The 22897-nt window shown below is 42.1% G+C and overlaps 1 protein-coding gene across 1 annotated transcript in view; it reads left to right on the top strand.

Moving 5' to 3' along the window:
* The window catches only part of amotl1 (angiomotin like 1), a 112359-nt gene that overhangs the window by 77438 nt on the left and 12024 nt on the right, over window positions 1-22897 (top strand). The window contains 3 exon segments of the mRNA XM_033022402.1: window positions 13824-13969; window positions 18542-18691; window positions 22410-22600. Of these exon segments, the coding sequence (XP_032878293.1) occupies window positions 13824-13969; window positions 18542-18691; window positions 22410-22600 (487 nt within the window).

The raw sequence follows: 22897 nt of genomic DNA, 5'->3' as shown, positions 1-22897 counted from the left end.
CACTCCCCCCCCTCCACTCCTTCTCTCCCCTTCTCCCCCCCCCCCCCCATCTCTTTTAAAGGACTTATGTGACCCTTCCCGTACACTGTGCTCTCACCGTCTTACTTACAGGGCCAACCTTCCTGTGCATCGCGGTGTGTGTCTGTATCGCATTGGCTTTGCACCGTGTGAACTTCAGTCAAAGTCAAATTTATTCGTCACATCCACCAACGAAGATGCAGCAAAGTTCAGTCAGTCCGCCTCTGTTCATCCGTGGTCGGGGCCATCAACCCTCCCTAGTCGCCGATACGGACGGCCGGATGTACAGGCCCTCTTGTCGGGATGATCAAAACTCCGACGTCGGGATGGTCGAACACACGCGGCTTGGAGTGCTCGAATCGGCCACGTTCCTACCGGAGACCGCGGCTTCAGGATGTTATAGGCCACAGGCCGGCGGTCGGAGCTCTTCTCCGGCGTACCCCGGCAAGGGATCCCAGACTCCGGATGGTGAGTCCACACCATGCCCGCGGCTAGAAGCTCCGCAGACGACAGCCCCATGATGCCAAAGTCACCAGGGCAGCATTCGGAGCACTCCTCTTTGGCGACCCCTGGCAAGGGTTAGCCCGGCTCCGCAATGGAAAAGTCCACGCTGCGCCCACTGCTGAAGCTCCGGGAAGGTCGCTCCGCTCCAATCCAAGTTAGGCCGCGAGGGAGGTGACATGGAAAAAGTCGCCTCTCCGTCAAGGAGGCGACCGAAAAGCAGTTTCCCCTCCCCCCCCCCCCCCCCACCACCCCCCACACCAGACACACCGAGAGACACCTAAACCAACATTTGCACACACCAAAAAAAAAAGTCAGACAGCGCTCCCCCCGCTTGCCCTGTCCCCTGCCTGCATAACGGGCTGGTGAAGGAAGCAATGTGTGTGTGTACCACTCTTGACAGTCACCGGCAGTCGCCTGAAAAATCGCCTAAAAGGCCTGTCCCACTTTCCCGAGTTATTCACGAATTCTCCTAAGTTATTCACGAATTCTCCCGAGTTTTCAAACTTGCAGAATGTTCGTAACGAGTCTGTAGGAAGCCGTAGGAGTCCGTGGATATATTGTACCGGCTCGTTATGCCAGCCGTAGGTACTCAGGGCATCAGGTAAGTCGGGACCTTTTTTTCAGCATGATAAAAAATGTCCACGAGTAAAGAAATAGCGCCGAGTACCTACGGCTGGCATAACGAGCCGCTACAACATATCTACGGACTCCTACAGCCTCCTACGGACTCTTTACGAACATTCTGCGAGTTTGAAAACTCGGGAGAATTTGTGAATAACTCAGGAGAAATTGTGAATAACTCTGGAAAAGTGGTGCAGGCCCTTAAGTGGGACAGGCCGATTCATTTAGGTAACATCTTTTCTATATTGCAAATTAACCTAACCTCAGGCAAGTTACTTGTGCTCACATTTTTCATTTATTCCAAGTAATTTGAGGCACCTCACGAATTTTTGTAAAAGAAAATGTACTGATGAAATTTACTAATTCATTAGTTTGTACCGAAAATGTGAGCTTTCTAGCATCAAACCCATGAGGTAGAGTGAAATAATAAAACATTGCAATTCATTAACACTGAGAGTTTTTGTTTTCTAAAATTCAACCTTCCTATTTTGTTTTTCAACATGAGTTGCTTTGCTATTACATTTTTCCTCACATCAAGTGGTCAAAAACTTGATACAAGCTGTCAGGAGGAGAAACTTTACATAAAAATACTCGTCATTTGAAAGGAAGCTGTGGTGTTGACCTCAAGTAATTAAAAATAAACGACATATTATGAAACTACGTTTTTGTCTGTAGCCTAGACTCAGTTGAACCAAAAATAAACCATGATGTAATGTCACATATGTGATCAAGATACTATAAAAATAAAACCACTGCAACTATCTCAAATTTATATTTTTCTTTCAATTTCAGCTGCTGATAACTTTGGAAGGTGGTGGGTGTAAGAGTTAAAATATTTAATTTGAGCATGTAGAACTAATAAATCCATCAATAAAACAGGAAATCCACTGCTGGAGCTGGATATGTTGAGTAAAATGAGAATCTTGCACCATGTGATAGCAGTTTTATTTCCATAACTAAATGTGCAGAAATAGTATGTCCACTTCTATATTTGCACATTCCCTTGAATTAAGTTTGGATGGATTGCATATTGGGAATGCCAACAGCAGCTGCATTGTCGGTTAAAGGTTTACAGTTTCTCACTGGATTACTCTTGCCAGGAGTTTTTGCGTGCTTTAAATAAGCCGAGCATATCGTGAGCTTCAATCATCAGACTCTAACCTGGACCTTGAGAAATGCCATTCATTGCTGTTTGAAGATGCTCTCGCTTGGCAGGTTGCCAGCTGTTTTGCTACCCCATTGGTTGGCCTCTGCACTGGTTTCCTTTATGGATACGAAAATACATCGGGAGCCTGCATGTAAATAATAGCAAATTCAGTACTAGGTTTTGGGGATTGCCTTTTCTTTTAACAAAAAATCGTGAGGTGCCTCAAATTACTTGGAATAAATGAAAAACGTGAGCACAATGAGGTTAGTTTAATTTGCAATAAAGAAAAGATGTTACCTAAATTAAGACAGTAATTTAGTTCAAATAAATTAATCTATGTTGTTGATCTAGCAATACCATTAAATTGTAAACTATTTAGTCACATTCAGTTTATTGGAGAATTGATGGTACCCACTATGATTATAATTTGTCATTTTGACTGAATAATATTCTTTTGATTTGAATTTACTCAATATTCAAGGAAATATGTTTCTTCATCAGAAGTAACCAGTTGCGTTAAAGCCTTAAGGGCCTGTCCCGCTTTCACGACCTAATTCCCGACCTCTGCCGAGTTTGCCCTCGACTCATACTCGCAGCATGGTCGTCACGAGGTCGTAGGTAGGTCGTACAGGCCGTGATGCTAGTCGATGGTGCTCGTGGCATCAAGTAGGTCGGGGCGTTTTTCTGGCATGATGAAAAATGTCTATGAGTAAAAAAGGTCATGAATTAGGACGTGGAAGTGGGACAGGCCCTTAAGTCAGCACCCTTGTTGTTACCTTCTCCAAGCTAACAAAGCTTTTCAAGAGAGAATTAGATTTAACTCTTAGGGCTAACGGAATCAAAGGATAGGGGAAAAAGCAGGAACAGGGCACTGATTTTGGATGATGAGCCATGATCATATTGAATGGTGGTGCTTGTTCAAAGGGTTGAATGGCCTACTCCTTCAGCTATTTTCTATGTTTCTATTCTAAATTTTCCTTGATCACCATCCCCTTTGTCCTGCTTTCACACCAACACTTCCTTATCTACGTATCTCCCTCTCCCCTGACATCAGTCTGAAGAAGGGTCTCGACCCGGAGCATCACCCATTCCTTCTGTCCAGAAATGCTGCCTGTCCCGTTGTGTTACCCCTGCATTTTGTGTCCATCTTCGAAGGAAAAGATTCGGGTCGAGACCCTTCTTCAGACTGCTGTGGGGGGTGGGGCGTGTAAAAGAAAGGAAGAGGCGGAGACAGTAGGACCAGAAGGAGAGCTGGGAAGGGTGAGGGGGAGGAGGGAGAAGAAGAGGGCTATCTAAAATTAGAGCAGTCAATGTTGATACCGCTGGGGTGTAGATTACCCAAGCGAAATACCCAAGCTTGTCTCCTCACTACATTTACTGCTGGCTCCAGTCGCAAATCTGAGTTTTCGAGTGATCTGTACAAGGCATTCATTGATGCTGGAATTACACTGTGGAAATTGGAAAACAAATCTCTCAGGTTTTTTTAGAGAAATACACAGAGGAACATATGCCAAGTCATCATTACGGAAAAATTATGTTGACAGCAACTTCAACATTGTTGTGCAGAAAATTAGGGGTGAAGTTGCATGCAACAAAATATGGATCTCAATAGATGGGACAACTGATGTTGTGGGGAGATATGTTGCCAATGTGGTCATTGGTACACTGGAGGCAGGTCAACCATCAAACGACTATTTGTTGACATCGGAAGTATTGGAGAAGTCAAACAGCTCAACTATTGCTCAGTTGTTTACATCTTCACTTGTTGTACTTTGGCCAGAAGGTATAAAACATGAGAATGTTCTTCTGTTTATGACTGATGCAGGTCCGTACATGAAAAAAGCTGCTTGTGCTCTTAAAGTTTTATTCCCCATAATGTTGCATTTGACGTGCTTAGCTCAAGGATTTCATAGAATTGCCAAGCACATACGTAGCTTCCAAATGTCGATCGCCTAGTTTCCAATGTCAAGAAAATCTTCCTCAAACCACCGTCACGTGTGCAGTTATTCAGGTATGCACCAGTGACCTCAGCTGTGGTAGAAATAAGTTTTTCACAACTGAAGCATATTCTGTCTGACAGACGGTATAGTTTAACACCAGATAATTTGAAAATAAATGCTAGAAAATATGTGCAACCAGGCAACTTTGGTCATTTAATGTAGTATACCTTTATATTAACATTTTTAACCATATTTTGGTGGTGGAAATACGTGCCTTTTTATGCCTTTTTTTGTCAATGAACGCCTTTTTTGTGCCTTTTTTGTAATTTTATTATGCCTTTTTGCCTGCCTATTTCAGAGATTTTTAGCGCCTAAACATCCTGGCTTTACTCATCATGTATATAGAGACTGTAAATGGCTCAATTGTAATCATGTATCGGCTGACTGGTTAGCACGCAACAAAAACCTTTCACTGTACCTCGGTACACGTGACAATAAACTCTAAACTCTGCAGCAAGAAGATCCAGCCTCGAGGTTGCCTTTGGCAGTTGGCAAAGCCTGGACAGGGCCTTTGTAGACTGGAAAATTATCATTGCTGTTTAATAGTTTAAAATAATCCACAACAATTGAAGACATTTTTTTTTAAAACTGAAAAATACCTTTTTTAAAACGTGCAGTTGGCAAGAAAGACAATCACTTAAAATATTGAAAAAATTGTAATTAAAGCATTTTTTAAAAAGTATTTTGCCCCCTAAATCTTTGCTATTCAATCCTCATTTAAAATCGGTGGGATCTTGAATCTTTCAGGTCACGATGGGGTTGGATGGAGCCTAATGACAGATTTGTCCCTGTGAATCTGATGTTGCACGATGCATACCCACAAATTTGAGGCAAGGCCTCACCTCTACCAGCTGAACAGTCAGTTATAGTTAATATCATAGCAAAACTCAGAATATCTGGCACATTGGCTCTTGTGTATTTGTTGGCATTCAGCTTGAATTGTAATTTGGACGATTTTAAACAAAATTCCTTTGTGTCCTGTTGAAGATGTCAATAATAGCTTTATTTCGCACTATTTCATCAACCTTTAGTGAGACTTTCTGTCTTATACCATTTTGGGTTGTTTGTCTTTGACCTCCTGTGCTATTTCTCATCCTTTGTCACTACTTTCCTGCAGTCTGCTATTAGTTATACATAACACAGACAAAGAATCCAAGCATATTTTTTACTTCCACATTAATTAATTTGTTCCCACCCTATCGGAGATATTACCTTTGTACTACCCATCCTCCTCCCCACCCCCATTGTGTGAATGCTAAGCACTGCATTTCTTCCACAATCCCTGCCCTGTTCAATCAAACTCCCTAGGTCCAACCCACCGACCCAACAGTTCCTAGAACACCCAGTTAATCAGATAGAGCTCTTAAAGATAGCAGAGTCAGGGGATATGGGGAGAAGGCAGGAACGGGGTACTGATTGGGGATGATCAGCCACGATCACAGTGAATGGCGGTGCTGGCTCGAAGGGCCGAATGGCCTATTCCTGCACCTATTGTCAATTGCCTCCTAACACTCGGTGATCCAGATGCACTGAAAGCTTCCAGTAGAGTCTTCATAACTTAGGAGAGGGGCCCACTGACACAGTGTAGCGGAGCTGATATAATGGCAAGTGCAGATGGCCAAATGTTCAGCAGTTTTAGCTTTGTTTACAGAAACAGTGTGGAAACACGCAGACCATCCATCACTACAGACTGGGGGCAGTTTACAGAAGCCAATTAACCTACAAACGTACATGTCTTTGGAATGGGAGAAAACCCACTTGGTGAGAACGTACAAACTCCACACAGACAACACCCATGCTCAGGATTGAACCCAGGTCTCTGGCGCTGTGAGGCAGCAGCTCTACTGCTGCTATTTTGCTATGGGATACCAGTAAATATGCATCTACTGAAAAACAACGTGGTAGAGATTGTTTACATTTGCCATACTTTGTCCCTGGCATATTTCAACTTGAATACTTTTAAATATGTACTCTCCACATTTAAGCTTAGAGAGCAGGTTGTTTAATAAACTCATTTTACAGCCCAAGCATCACCAGTACAGAAGTGTTCAAGAAGGAACTGCAGATGCTGGAAAATCGAAGGTACACAAAAATGCTGGAGAAACTCAGCGGGTGCAGCAGCTATGGCGAGGATAGGTACGTTCGGGCCGAAACCCTTCTTCAGACCAGGTCTGAAGAAGGGTTTCGGCCCGAAACGTTACCTATCTCCTTCGCTCCATAGATGCTGCTGCACCCGCTGAGTTTCTCCAGCATTTTTGTGTACCTACCAGTACAGAAGTGTTTGGTTAAATGAGTTGCTGCATATAAAACCTTGTTTGTTTACTTGCCCCATTATAACCGGCTTTTGCCTTGTTCGTAATCCTTGCCATTGGAATTTGATGTATTTCATCATGTCCTAGAGCTTATGTTTTGTACTTGTTTCTTCACTCTCACTCCCAACATTTGTGGCACGGTGGCGCAGCGGTAGAGTTGCTCCCTTACAGCGAAAGCAGCACCGGAGACCCGGGTTCGATCCCGTCTGTGGGTGCTGTCTGTACGGAGTTTGTACCTTCTCCCCGTGACCTGCGTTGGTTTTCTCCGAGATCTTCGGTTCCTTCCCACACTCCAAAGACGTACAGGTTTGAAGGATAATTGGCTTGGTTAATGTAAAAAAATTGTCCCTAGTGGGTGTAGGATAGTGTTAATATGCGGGGATCGCTGGTCGGCGCGGACCCGGTGGGCCGAATGGGCTGTTTCTGCGCTGTAACTCTAAACTAAACAAAACATGTATTTTTATCTGAAAGAACATTGTTTATTTTTTAATTGTTGAAAGGTCATCAACCCGGAGTTTTATGTTGCTGTCTGATCTGAAGATTTCCAGATTTTTGTTTTCCATTCCCCTCTGTCGTTATAGCTCTGACAACATGTTCTGGTTTCTTTAATTTTCACAGTTGGTATGAAATTAATAAATCTCCTTTGTATTTTCTGCTTGGCCTTGACATTTGTTACTAAAGACGAGTGCCAGAGATTGGATAAAATGTTCTAACTGTGGCTCAGTCAATAGTATTTTGTGTTATTTTGACTCGATGCTACAATTTAAAGTAAAAACCTAGAGGCCAGAGTGATGAATCAATCTCATTGTATATTTGATCTCCTGCGATTCTCTGCTCTTAAATTCCTTAGTCTTTTATTTCCCAAAATGTTTATCCTGCATTTTCGTTGATTTTAATCCAAAATTGGCTGAATTGTAAATGGGGTCATTGCGAGTAGGATCATTGCAGAGAAGAATGATGCAGGGACGATGCTAAGATGCTATTTCGATTGTTGCAAAGTAACAATCTGCTTTGATTGTAAAATGCATTGGATTTCTGCAATTGGATGTCTATATTTAGATGAGTGACCTCTCTGAAGTTATGATGAATTTTAGAGGGTGGTTTTTACAACGTTGACTTCGCCTGTACAGTGGGTGGGGGAAAAATCCAGAGTTGCAAGAAATAAGTTGTTTAAGAAGGAACTGCAGATGCTGGAAAATCGAAGGCACACAAAAAAGCCGGAGAAACTCAGCGGGTGCAGCAGCATCTATGGAGCGAAGGAAATAGGCAACGTTTCGGACCAAAACCCTTCTTCAGACCTTCTTCAGATAAGTTGATCCAGGTGTTTTCATTGACTGTTAAGAGCATTTTCTAGCAGCGCATTAACACATTTCTATGATTGGAGTTTGGATATTAAGGTGTTGTAATAATTGTTTTACGGTTGTTCTAAGCTGTTGACCTGAAACCTGGTAGTAGATAAGTCATGTGAGTTTCACTTGATCAATACATTTCACAGATAGAAAAGCCCATCAGTGCGATGCCAGAAGGATTCTGCACACATCTACCAGAATCTTCACATTAAGTTTGGTTTAGTTTAGAGATACAGCATGGAAACAGGCCCTTCGGCCCACCGAGTCTGCACTAACCAGCGATCCCCGCACATTAACACGACCCTACACACACTCGGGACAATTTTTTTTATACCAAGCCAATTAACCTACAAACCTGTACGTCTTTGGAGTGTGGGAGGAAACCAAAGATCTCGGAGAAAACCCACGCAGGTCACGGGAAGAACGTACAAACTCCACGCAGACAGCACCCGTAGTCAGAATCGTACCCGGGAGTCTGGCTCTGTAAGGTAGCTTCTTCTTCTTCTCATCGAGTCCACACACAAGATTAGAAGTTGTTCAGTCCGAGCCGAACACACTTCTTGGCATCTGCATACAATGGTGTCTGTCTTCTTGTGCGTGGTGGTGGAAAGATTGGTGGCAACAGGGCTGCGAAGTGAACGCTCTTTCCTTGACCCCTGTAAGGCAGCTACTCTACTGCTGAACCACCCTGCCGTAACATGGTGAATATAATTGGGTACACAAAGATGCTGCCAAACCTGCTGATGTATTTCCAGCGCTCTGTTTTTTGACCGATTTAACATGATTAATGTGTGGTGGGGGGGGGGGTTCCCAAATAAAGATGTAACCCCTGATCTAAAGGCACAAATTAAGGTAATACAAATTCTGGATGTGCTTTCTCGGCAGCACCCTACAATATTCATGCTTTAAATGGTACTGGTTTGAAAGGAAGACATAAGGTGACAGCAATCGACAAATTCTGAATAGTTAGTTTTACCCATCATGATTTTTGCACTCAAGTGAGCCCTGGCAATTGAGTGACATTTGCTTTAACTTGAAGATAGACACAAAGTGCTGGAGTAACTCAGCAAGTCAGGCAGCATCTCTGGAGGAAAAGGATAGGTGACTCTTCAGACTGATGTTAACTTTTCAGGATTTAACCTGTTCCGATCAGTGTGGGGCTAGATATAGAAACATAGAAAATAGGTGCAGGAGTAGGCCATTCGGCCCTTCGAGCCTGCACCACCATTCAATATGATCATGGCTGATCATCCAACTCAGTATCCTGTACCTGCCTTCTCTCCATACCCCATGATCCCTTTAGCCACAAGGGCCACATCTAACTCCCTCTTAAATATAGCCAATGAACTGGCCTCAACTACCTTCTGTGTTGTGTTGTGTCAAATGCCTCATTGTAAGATATAGAACTGCTGCCTTTTGGTCTTCATGAATTTCAGACCCTTGGAGATATTGCTCTAATTTTGCCAACACGAAAGCCATCCCACATAATATCAGCTCAATTTCAATAGCCGTCAAACAGGCCGGGATGTGTTATCACATGTCTGAAACTTGTGAAGCATTTTGATAAAATCAATAGGTGAAGGCATTCTCTCCTTTTTTTCCATTATTTACGCAAGCAGAATAACTCTGTGGGGACTTGAGGAACTGCAGATGCTGGAATCTTTAGAAAATAGAAAGTACTGGAAGAACTCAGTGGCTCAGGCAGCATCTGGGGAGGGAATGGACAGGCAACATTTCGGACCACAGATGGTGCCTGACCCGCTGAGTTCCTCCAGCTTGTTGTGTTTTATTTGATATGTATTCATTGTTAGTAAGTTGCATCATAAAATTCTTTAAAAAATGAATAATAGGGGAAGTAGGGATTGTAAATAAGCCGTTGACACAGGCAAGTCAATTAATGCATTTCAAGCATTTTCTCTGCATATTTTCATCAATGTGAGGCATTGCTATTTTAGACAATGAAATAATTCATTATAATAGCAATCATGGCATCACATTTGTGTCAGTAGCTGTGCAGCTGATGTTTTTGCTGTTTTTACCAAGCAAAGCTAATGAGTGCCATATTTATGCGAAAATGGGGGTGAACTCCAATCTGTTTTGTAGCAGCCGTATCAATAACCAAACATCTGTTGACAAAATTGTGGTGTCAAATTGATATTATAGTGATTTATCCCATTACATAATATTAGTCGTAATTAAATGTTTTGGGAGGCAAGGACAAAACAAATCTTCATCTATTTGATCACTAGACTTCCATTCTATTTGTTCTATCTATCCATTGCTCTACAATTGGAAGCCTTGCCTTCAGGTCTCTAAGCCCTAACTGGGATGATGTCTCTCAAGTCTTCTTGTGTATCCATTGTTCTCTCTTTTTTAAGAGGTTCCTTTCAAAACCTACATTTTTGACCAAGCTTTTTCTCATTTGTTTCAGTATTCCCATATGTGCCTTAAGTTTTGTTTCATAATATTCCTGTGTAGTGCCTTCGACATTATGCTATATGCAGCCAGAATGTATGTTACTAATATTAAGTGGAGAATAGGATAGTTCATCTGAAGGTCAAGGCTATATATTGAGTTTCTTTTTCCAATTAACCTATTTTACCTTACGTAGCATTAACCAGGTTTTTATCATTCAACTACATTTTGAGAACCGAAGAGATTTCAAAAACATTGCCTCTGCTCAAATAGGTTATAAAGCGTTCCATTATTGCAGCCATTCTAACTGAAGTGGTTGGCAGAGTTTTGTTTAGCCACACTTGAAGATGATTAACTTTCGGGTGGAAATGTTCTCAAACAAGAGACTGTGCATCTTTTAACCAATTAGAATGGCGTGAATTCAAGCACCATCATGAAAATAAGTTTCCAATGAGTTTTATGTCGGATATTAATATGAATATTAATGGAAAAGTTGAATGTGAGGGTAATCCAGCAGGAAACGTAAACAATTGCAAAACGCCACAGATATGCAAGCAATGGGAGGCAAATGATATGAGGACTTGAGAACAAGAGTAAAGAAAGAAGTTTTGCCGCAAGTACAAAAGGTCTTGGTGAGATCAATCCTGGAATACAGTATATGGATCTGGTTTCTACAACAAAGGATGTACGAATGATAGAGGGTGACCAGATTGATTCCTGAGTTTGTCCTATGATGAGACGTTCAGCAGACTGGGCCCATCCTCTGTTCTGTTCAGTAGGAAGAGAGGTGATCTAAGAGAAACATACAAAATTCCCAAAGACATGTATAGACGGGTTCCTGAAGACCATCAAAGACTGCTAAGAGTCAGTTTTGAGCTGAGCTGGAGTTGTAGACTGATGTTGGACAGTTGTGGCAGGGATTGCATGCCATCACCTCCTACAAGGCAAAACCAGTTAGCATCGGCGCATCACTTCCAGGTGAGCTGAACACATTCTATGCAAGCTTTAAAATGGAGAACAATGACGCACCTGCACAAGCCTCCACAGGTCCTGTCGACCCTGTGTCCTCTGTTTCTGAGGTTGCTGACAGAGCATCCTTCAAGAGAGTAAATCCACAAAAAACATCTGGCTCAGAGGCGTACCTGCTGAGTACGAAAGATGTGTAGAGACCTACTTAATGGAATATTCAAGATATGGTCATTCTCTCGCTTCTGTGGTCTAATGTTCCCACCCGCTTCAAAAGAGCATCTATTGTACTAATAAGAAGAGCACAGTGACCTGCCTCTATGACTACCACTGGTAATACTTCTATCCACTGTAATGAAGTGCTTTGAGAAGTTGGTTATGGCACAAATCAACAACTGACTCAGAAATTACCAATGTGTAGGAAGGAACTGCAGATGCTGGTTTACACCAAAGGTAGACACAAAAAGCTGGAGTAACTCAGCGGGTCAGGCAGCTTCAACTTGCCTTTCACCACAACCGTTCAACAGCAGATGCTATGTCTCTGGTTCTCTGCTCTGCTCTGTTCTGGATACTTTAGGTGACAGGAATATTTACATCAGGCTGCCATTCATCAACAACAGCTTGGCGTTTAATGCTATCAAACCTCCAAACTCATCACCAAGCTCCAGGACCTCGGTCTCTAACGCCTTTTTGCAACTGGATCCTTCCTTTCTTTACAAGCAACCTCAAACAGTGCGGAGTGGTAACAACATTTCCTCACCGACCATCAGCACAAGTGCACGTCAAGGTTGTGTGCTTGGCCCTTTGCGCTACTCTCTTTACGCACATGACTGTGTGGCTAAGTATAGCTCCTATTGCCAACAACACAAACATGCTTGGTTGAATTGGGGGTGGTGAAGAGTCAACGTACAGGACATCGAAGGAACACCTGATTGTGAGGTGCCACAGCAACTATAAAACCAAGAAAGCGATCAGTAATTTCAGAACAGAAAAGGGAAATTGAGAAACGATGTGCCAGTTTTCACTGATGGGTCAGTGCTGAAGAGAGTTAGCAGCTTTAAATTTCTGACCTTTAATAGCTTGGATAATCCTTTGTGGCCCCAGCATGCACATGCAATCATGTCGAAGCCTCATCCACTCTTCACTTTCTGTTAATTTTAAAGAGTTTTGGTTAATCTCCAAATACTCTCACTAACCTTTACAGGGGCACTGTAGAAAGTATAGAAATTAAATTTGCATTGTGCCCCTGGTACAGTAATTCCAATGCACTGAAAGCCAAGAAGCTGCAGAGAGTGGTGAACTCAGCTGGTCCATCATGGGCACTGCCCTCGCATCCATCGAAAGCTTCTTGAGGCAGCACCTTGTGTAGAAGCCATCTATCATCAAGGAACACACCATATACGCCATGCCCTCTTCTCACTGCTACCATCAAGCGGGAGATACTGAAACCTGGTTCTGGACAACTAACTTTGCTGTACTATAAGGTTGCTTACAGAAATAAGTTATTGTAGGAAAGAACTGCAAATGCTGGTTTAAATCGAAGGTACACACAAAATGCTGGAGTAACTCAGCGGGACAGGCAGCATCTCTGGAGAGAAGGAATGGGTGACACTTTTGTTCGAGACCCTTCTTCAGACTGAACCTAATCCTACCTTGACAATAGAAAACTATGGCCCATTTTTTTTGCACTACTTTGGATTTGTTTTTCATTCTAATTATGTTAATTGGTATATGTGCTTGAACATGCCCCTGTATTTAGCTATGTAGCAGCAATCATTGCATTTCAAAGAGATTAATTTTAGGTGGGGCTTTCAGATATTTCTGAGAGAAATTATGGATTCTTTATCATGCAGATTTTCCCTTTTTGATTAGTCAACGTAGGCAAATCAATAGCTGCTGAAGTAGGGATTATATCCTAAATGCATAATTTATTCCAAACACATTAATTCAAATGCAAAGGCTCGGTTTCTGATAATTTACTGATACCAGTCCTCGTAAGTATCCATTTGGAATTGTGAGTAAGGTAGGCAACTGTGAATTTCCCAATTTAACCTTTTCCACTAATTAGTATTTTCTCCATCCACTACCAATTCTAACTCCACGTGTGAATATTCCTCAATGGAAATTACAACCAAAATCCTTCTGGAAGCTATTCTCTGGTACCAAGGGATTCAAGGGTTACTTGTGCAGACCTGATGCATTTTGCTCTCTATTTTGGAAGTCTGTGATAACCTTTTTTTACGCTCTTTAGTCAGTAGCTGATCCATAGAAACAAATTAAAATTCAGCAAATAGTAAATAACTACCATATAATTCTGAAGGGTAGTCATTCATTGCAGCTGAAATGTACTATAACATAGAAGATTTTCAAATGAGAATGATGTATACTACATTTCTTTAGGTTTCCTTTAGGCTTGGATCCATCTGGCTTGGTTTCAACTAAGAGGAAAGCTACCTCACAGAGCTAACCGTGTTCTCCATCTTTAATGCAGACAAGGAGTATTTGAAGGAAAAGGAAAAGCTGGAAATGGAACTGGCCACAACACATTCAACCAATGAAGACCAGAGAAAACATATTGAAATTTTGGAACAGGCACTGAACAGTGCACAGGCCAAGGTGGTCAAATTGGACGAGGAGGTGAGCTGATAACCCCAATGTTTGTATATCATTTAGTTTGATTTATGCTTCTTGGTGACGGACAGATTCAACACAGTTGGCCACACTGCAGAATATTTGGCATCCAGTCTTAATAGGCTTGCTACTTTTACAAATTACTTAGAGCTATTGATTTAGTTTTTTTTAAACTGAGCACAAAGAAATCAAATTTCAATTATTCATTGCTTTGAATTCTTCCCTGATGGATATTGATCCTTTTAGCAGATACTCCTTTGCATATGCTTTTATTGAAACCAAACTAAGTATAATATGTAGTCACTTTTGAAAGTCCATTTATTTTACCTTCTGACGTCAGAGATTGAAGCAGTTAAATGCGGTGAATTTTTTTTTTAACATAAAATCCCTTTTAAAATTCTGTGCCTGCATATCTGCTAGTCTGAAGAAGGGTCTCGACCCGAAACGTCACCCATTCCTTCTCTCCAGAGATGCTGCCTGTCCCGCTGAGTTACTCCAACATTTTGTGTCTATCTGCATATCTGGTATGTGTAAACATCGTTAAAAAATATATATATATTTTACAATTCTCGTATGAAGCACAGCCAACTGCAGAACAAAAGCATAAACTAAATTTGCTTTAGATTCAACACAAAGGAGTTTTAGCAGAGGATTGTGGTTGATTTTGCATTCTAAATGAATTTATCGTATTGCTATTGCTGATTGCCGGTGAGTGAGGATGATGGTCATGAATCGACTTGACCTGAATAGACCGATCTGGGAGTGGCGTAGTCTGCTACCACCCAGCAGAATAGGAGGGATCTGGTCATCGGCTCACTGTTTCTGCTTTTCCCAGTTTTCCATTGCCTGATGCTGTCACGTGCTTTCAAAGTGCCAGCTTCTTGTGGCACATACTTAGTCCATCTTGAGCAGTATTGGGCGCTAGCCTCCAATAACGGAGTCATTTGCTGCATGGTTTGCCTTGAGGATGTCTTTGAAACACTCTCTGTGCTCTCCTCCTGAGGCTATGCCAGGAATGAGCTTGCAAAAAAGGAAAAAGCTGAATAAAACTTCCAATGTAGTCTTTAGTTTGTTCCTTGCTGTTGCTGCTGTGTTATCCCACATGGATAATGATTTATTTTAAAGATTCCAGTGTTGTTCAACCTGAAGGGAGTATTTTGTGCCAGAGAAAAAAATATAAAATAATATTATGTGCTGCAGTTTACTTTTGACACTGCATAACTTGTAGTTGCTTATAACTGCTATCTTTGAAGCGGTTATAACCAATTGTATGTTCTGGATCTAGGAACCACAGAATAAATGGGCCTCTGAACAGGAAATTATTTCTTCCCAGCTTTGTTCTGAATGATGATCCCCTGATTTTAAGACGGTGATCCCTGGTTCCGGTATTTCCAGCCAGAGGATATATCTACCCCCTCAAGGGGGACAAGGTGAAGCAGCGATAGAGTTGCTTCCTTACTGCGCTTGCAGCGCCGGAGACCAAGGTTTGATCCCGACTACGAGTGCTGTCTGTGTGGAGTTTGTACGTTCTACACCGTGACCACGTGGATTTTCTCGGAGATCTTCGGTTTCCTCCCACACTACAAAGACGTACAGGTTTGTAGGTTAATTGGCTTGGTATAAGTGTAAATTGTCCCTAGTGTGTGTAAGATAGTGTTAATGTGCGGGGATCACTGGTCGGCGTGGACTCGGTGGGCCAAAGGTCCTGTTTCCGCGCTGTATCTACACGAAACAAATCTAAACCAAATATTCAGTATGTTTCAGTGAAGTTATAAAGTTATGTAGATAAAGCAGGCATTAATTCAAACAAGAACCAGTCTTCAGAAAACCTGCTCTTACGTACGTTACAAACAGTAATCAGTTTGAAATTAAAAGGGCAGCTTTGCCGACAGGCTGTCTACTGACATGACCGTGACATGTTCTCATATGCATCAGCCAAAAGTTAGACAACAAGGTGATGCAACGCTAGAGTCGCTGCTTTACAGCGCCAGAGGCCTGGGTGCTCTTTGCATCGTGCAGGTTAGTGCAGGTAACAGGGCCTGTTTCCGCACTATATATCTCTAAAACTAAAAGGTGTCTTAATTGGCCTACATCAAATCAGAAATCCTCAACTCAAGTTATCTCGCACCTTTGTGATATGAGATAAAGGAAACTTACAGACCAGCCTCGGCAAGGCCAGCAGCATAGTCAAGAATGAGTCTCACCCCATTCACTCCCTCTTCTCCCCACTCCCATCAGGGAAGAGGTACAGAAGTTTGAAACGGCATTCTTCCAGATTCGGGGACAGTTTCTTCCCGACTTTAATCAGATAACTGACCGATCCCGTCATCAGCTGGAGTGCGATCCTGAAGTCCCATGTACTTAATTGGAGACCTTTAAACAATCTTTAATCAGGCTTTATCTTGCACTAAATGCTGTACCCTTCATCCTTTATCTGCGCACTGTGGAAGGCTTAATTGTAATCATGTTTAAGAAAGAACTGCAGATGCTGGAACAATCGAAGGTAGACAAAAATGCTGGAGAAACTCAGTGGGTGAGGCAGCATCTGTGAAGAGAAGGAATAGGCGACGTTTCGGGTCAAGACCCTTCTGCAGACTGATGTCGGGGAGTGGGGGGGAAGAGAAAGGAAGTTGGTGGAGACAGTAGGACTATGTAATTGTAATTATGTAGCCTCATCAGGGTTCTTAGCCTTTAATTGTAATCATGTATAGTGTTTGACTGGATAGCACTCAAACAAAAGCTTCTCACTGTACCTCACTACTCATGACAATAATAAACTAAACATCAAACATGACCATAGGCATATTTGGCTGTTGTATCAATAAATTAGATTTTTGTGTCCTCGAGTTGGCCCTTATTACTCTAATTTTGGGCGTCAGAGTTGCCTGTTCCCATAACCATCCATATGAATCACTAAAACCAGTGTTGTTGGAATATTCCGAGTTGTCTTCCCTGCTACAAGGTGCTCACACTGTAATGTGCAATTTAATAGAACCTTCTATCAGACTCAAAAATGGAAGGAGACAAATATGTTTAGATTTTTCACAGGTACTGTTTTAGAGTAAAATCGCCTTCCCATGGGGACAAAATAAGGTGAGAATGAAACCTTCTGCCTCATTGCTTGGAGATTATAATAACATCTCAGATGACGTGTCTTGAGCTGAGCGAATAAATGTAGAGTGCACCACCACCTCTTTCTCAGCTGTTTGAAGAGATTTGGCATGTCACCACCTACTTTAACAAACCTATAGAGATATATTGTCGAATGTATCCTGACTTGATGACAGAAATGTAAGAGGCTGCAGAGTGTAATGGACTCAGCCTGGTCCACCACGGGCACAGCTCTCCCCACCATCATAAGCATCTGCTTCAGGTGCTGCATCAAGGCAGCATCTATCAGCAAACCCATGCCCTCTAGCCAGGCCATGCCCTCTATGCAGGCCATGCCCTCTTCTCAGTGCAGGTACAGCAGCCTGAAGTCGCAGGATAGCTACTTTTCAACCATCTATCAAGTTCTTGAACAAACCTGCACTACCATAATCCTATCTTCACAACAGAACACTGTGGACCTCCTGTTACGTTACAATGGATAGTTTTTCTAACTTTTGATTTGCTCTGTTGTCTTGTTTTTTTGTACAGTGTTTTTTACTGTTTTGCAGACAATTTTATGTGATTTATGTATAATTTGTGTGTGAGCTGAGTCTACGTGCTGCAAACAATATTTTCATTGTACCTGTACCTTGCCATACATGCGCATGTGACAATAAAATCAACCTTACTGGTAACCCAGTAATTGTGTTCTTCAATATTGAAGTTAGTACTTCTGAACACCAGGTATAGAAATGAATCCCAAGTCATAAATGCTCAATGCATGATCAGATACCTACAGCGAGTTGAACCCTGTTTTTGAAATTAGGTTCTATTGAAGCCAATGAAACTTAATTTTGTGAACAAAAGGAATTACTAATGCCCCGTCCCACTTGGGGAAACCTGAACGGAAACCTCTGGAGACTTTGCGCCCCACCCAAGGTTTCTGTGCGGTCCACGGAGGTTTTTGTCAGTCTCACTACCTGCAACCCCCGGGAACCGCACGGAAACCTTGGGTGGGGTGCAAAGTCTCCAGAGGTTTCCGTTCGGGTTTCCTAAGTGGGACAGGGGCATTAGAATGTACTTGGGTCAAACATGACTGTGGTCAGCAGAGATACATACAGTATCAACCACTTGGAATTCAGACTTGGACATAGGGTGGTGAATCTGCGGAATTCTTTGCCACAGAAGGCTGTGGAAGTCAAGTCAGTGGATATTTTTAAGGCAGAATTAGATTCTTGATTAGTACAGGTATGGGGAGAAAGCAGGAGAATGGGGTTAGGAGGGATAGATAGTTCAGCCATGATTGAATGGCATAGTAGACGATGGGCCGAATGGCCTAATTCTGCTCCTATCACATGATCTTATGATAGAGCAGGGGAATTGAGAAGTGCTTGTTATGAGATTCGCATGCCTACGAATTCCTAGCTTCTGGAGATAGAAATAAAATCACTTTCTGTCCCTGATGCCGATGTATTGTTTTCCTGACAGTTGCGGAAGAAGCAGATGTATGTGGACAGGGTGGAGAGGCTGCAACAGGCCCTGGCACAACTGCAAGCAGCCTGTGAAAAGAGGGAGCAGATGGAACGGAGACTGCGTACTCGACTGGAGAGGGAGCTGGAATCTCTCCGAGTGCAACAGGTATTCCCTGCTTTCAGTCAACCTACTTGTATCAGATGGAAATCCCAGTCAATCATTGGATCAAATGCAAAAACATTGAATATATAACTATAGTTTATTATGCAAGATCAACAAGTATATAATTATTTAAGTTTATAACGGTTATTTTTAATCTTTCCTTTATTAATTAGCTATGTGAGTTTTAAAACATGTATTTTCAGTAAACCATAAACTATAAGCTTTCTGCTCTGGTTAGATGACTTTAGGAACACAACAGATAGAGAACATTTTGTCTGTTAACCTGTGAGACAAACCTTCTCAATGGTTATGAAACCCAGGAGCAAAACTAAATATGCCGATTATTATTTGCAGTGGGTCAGCCTCTGCCTGGATTTCACTGCTTCTGCCAAGACTCCCGTCCAATGCTAGCACTACCTTAAGTTGGCAGTGGTATTTTCCACTTTGACACTTTGCTGACTGTTACTGTGCTGACTAGCTTTGCTCCCTGTAGAGTTCACTGGATCAGGACAGTTGGTTAGATTTTCCAGCTTTTATAACCAGTGCAAAGTCTATGGACTTATTGAAGTAAATGGAATTAAAAGAATATATGGAGAAAATTAGCATTTTTATTTGACATTTTTAAATTTGTGAAATTTAGCCTTCTCACTTTGCTTGGGGTTGGCTCCCAGGGTTTGGTAGGTGGGCCACATTTTTCAGAGTCTTATCATCACCTTTGTTGTTGGAAGGCAGCAGAGGCAGATGGCTGGAGGATCGTGGTTTTATGTATGTTGACTGTAAGGCTCATGTTCTCATCTGGCCCAGTGGATGTGTTAATGATATGTTGGAGCCCAGCCTCTGAGCTTTTGCAAGCGCACACTGCAGCTCAACTGTGAGGTTTGTGTGACTTTGTTTCTGGAATTTAGTCGAGATACATTGAGTGGTTACGCGCTGATCCTGAAGAAAAACTCCAGTACTGGGGGAGGGGGGGGGGTTTATCATCTTATTATCTCATTAAAGCCAATAAATGGATGGATCACATTCCTCAAATTAAACTACCTGCAGAAATTTGACTCTATCTTATATTTGCTGCACAATGAGTTGCAAGCCATGAGTTGAGAAAAGAAGATTTGAGAAAAGAGTAATTCAGTGACGTAGATTTGTTCAGTACAAGTCATCAGCTTTATTCAATGTAGGTCCTCATTGACATTGGTTGTGTGCTAAACCCTTTGGTCAGGATCATGACGCATGCTGTTCACTCATTCAAGGAATATAATAAAGTAATAAACACCACTGGAGCTGCTGAACCTGCTGAGTTCATCCAACAGTTTCTTTTTTGCTCCAAATTACAATCTCTTGTGTCGCCATCAAGCATACAAATGATTTGGATAAAAGCTAAAAGATTATTTTCTTTAAAAAATGAATGAATGAAATTTATGTGATAAACTCCACTTAAGTTAATGTCCGTTTCACAACATAATGACAATGAGTATCCAAAATCTGAGCCAAATTATTCAGAAATAGATTCACTGGACATTATGATTGCAGTTCATTTAAATCAATTTCTCTTTATCCAGCTAAAGACAATATCTTGTATCAAGCTCGCTGTTTTTTTACAGGAATTCTCACACTTGTTATATTTTGTCATTAGTGTGCATATTCGGATTTCCCACACCAATTATTGGATCCAGACTTCTTTCTTGGGCACATGGGTCAAGACCAAAACAAATCAACATTTAAAGGTCGATATTGCTAGATTATTGTGTGCAGCAGAACTTCACTTCATGTCTATTGAGTGTATGTGCTGAAAACTAAGTCCTTTGGTTTTTGTAGAAACAAGGAACTGCAGATGCTGGTTAGTGTACAAAAGGACACAACCAAAGATAGACACAGAATGCTGGAGTAGCTCTCAGGAGAACATGGATAGGTGGCATTTCGGGCTGAGACCCTTCTTCAGTGATTTCAGGGGGGAGAAGAAAGCTGTAAGAGGGGAGAGGCGGGACAAATCGTTGTAATAGGTGGACACAGGCAAGGGTTTTTTTTTTTTTTTAATAGGCAGATGGTAGGAACAAAGTCCAGAGATAAAAGCAGAAGGTCTGAGACAGGATTGAAGTTGCGAATTGTGCAGCCAGAAGAGGCCAGTGGTGGGGGGACAGGGGATAGGCGCGAGTCTAGGTGGGTTACAGGGAAGGGGAGCGAGATGCTGTGGGTTACGGAAGTGGGAGAATGGGGGGGAGGGGAACTGTGGGGGTGAAGGGGGAGGGTTTGTGTCGGGTTAGTTAGAGGTTACCTAAAATTGGAGAATTGAATTGTTCATACTATTGGGCTGTAAGCTACCCAAGTGGAATACGAGTTGCCGTTTCTCCAGTTTACATGTGACCTCACTCTGGCAATGGAGGAGGCCAGGACAGAAAGGTCAGTATAGGAATGAGAAGGAGAGTTAAAATAGTTAGCAAACCAGGAGGTCCAGTAGGCCTTGGCGGACCGAGCACAAATGTTGTGTCCTTGAATTTCTGCTCTATCCTCTTGTACTTTTAAAGTGCTTTTGCCTTCCTCCATATACTGTAATTGTCCCTGAATGCTACATAACATAGCAGATTTAATTTATCTTCAATGTAATGCCATGTTCATTAATAACTGACTCAGCAACAGGAATCATTAACCTAGTTGACCTTGCATTCAGTTTATGTCTTAACTCTAGCCACACCTGCCCTCAAAGTGGGTCTTTGCATAAAAACAGGAGTTAAGTCGGCTGTTTTTCCATGTTACACTGTGAGGTATTTTGCTCCTACGGTGAAGAGTAGGTGCTCCAGGGAACATTTTAACAGGAGCCTTTATGATAACCAAGGCTCAGTTAACCTCCTATGTCCAGACACATTAGAAATGTTGGATATAACAATAGTCGTTTATCCAAACATTATGTAGTAAGGAAAAAAAATCTAAATAAACAGCCTAAATCAGAAGCTTCATTTGGTAACACTTTTAGTTTTCCATTTCTTGTCAGCTAAATATTATTTGCACACCGTTACGTTTGCTGTTGTATTTCTTTAGTATCTGTATAGCCTAAAGAGTATGGGTAAGGAATGAGAGAGTGCGAGGTGTTTGGGATATGAGGAAACAGAAGGTGAAAATTATTGGTGATGTATTTCAGGGGTTGGCAATGTTCTACACATAATTCTACATCGAGGAAATAGTATGATCATTGATGTCTTAAAGGGGGATATGTAAAATAGCACGTAGGGTCTTCACCCGAAACGTCACCCATTCCTTCTAGAGGGAAAGAGGGATTGAATGGCTAAATTGACATTGGAGAAATCAATATCAACTGCGTTCCCTCTCTCTCAATCCCTCCCCTACCCTAGTCGCCCTGCTAATATCACTGTTTGTATACCATCGTTATCACCTCTTCCACAACCAATAATGGACCATTGTGGGCTTCACCTTTCCTGGGTCATTGGTACGGGCTCTGATTTGTTGTGAGCCTTTACATATCTCTCGTTTCCCTCTCCCCGACTCTCAGTCCGAAGAAGGGTCTCCACCCGAAACGTCACCTATTCCTTTTCTCCAGAGCTGCTGCCTGTCCCGCTGAATTATTCTGACTTTTTGTGTCTATCTTCGGTGTGAACAAGTATTTGCAGCAGATGCAGGAACCTTTCAGTTGTATTAGACAAGCCTGAAATTGACTCATCGGGGTTTTTCTTTTCTATTAATTGAATTTAAAATCCAAGCTATTTTGTTGCAGCGGCACGGTGGTCCCCTGATGGCCAATGTCCCCGAGTACAACACACCGGCACTGATGGAGTCGTTACGGGAAAAAGAGGAACGAATCCTGGCCCTGGAGGCTGACATGACCAAGTGGGAGCAGAAGTATTTGGAAGAAAAAGCAATGAGACATTTTGCTACGGATGCTGCTGCCACAGCTGCTGCTCAGAGGTAACAATAAAGCATCGTGTGAGGAAGGAATTATGAGAATCTGTTTTAGCACAACTTACTAACATGTAGTTGACTTCAATTTCATGTAGAGCCAATGTCTTTCCTCTTACATTCATAATGGCCTGGAAACTTTGCCATACATGGATGCTTGGGCATTCTCCCCTCTGGAATGGTATCTGCCTTCTGGTTGTTGAACTACAAGTGCATTATTAATTACTCAGGGATGGACCTCATTTGCTCTTTACTCCTCTGATTTTTTTTTTCTGCTCTTTTTTTAGGCAGCAGTTAGCAACTTCA

The sequence above is a fragment of the Amblyraja radiata genome, chromosome 6 (genome assembly GCF_010909765.2).
Source record: "Amblyraja radiata isolate CabotCenter1 chromosome 6, sAmbRad1.1.pri, whole genome shotgun sequence".
Classification (NCBI taxonomy): Eukaryota; Metazoa; Chordata; class Chondrichthyes; order Rajiformes; family Rajidae; genus Amblyraja; species Amblyraja radiata.
The sequence above is the reverse complement of the archived record's forward strand: the minus strand, read 5'-3'. Positions and strand labels throughout refer to the sequence as shown.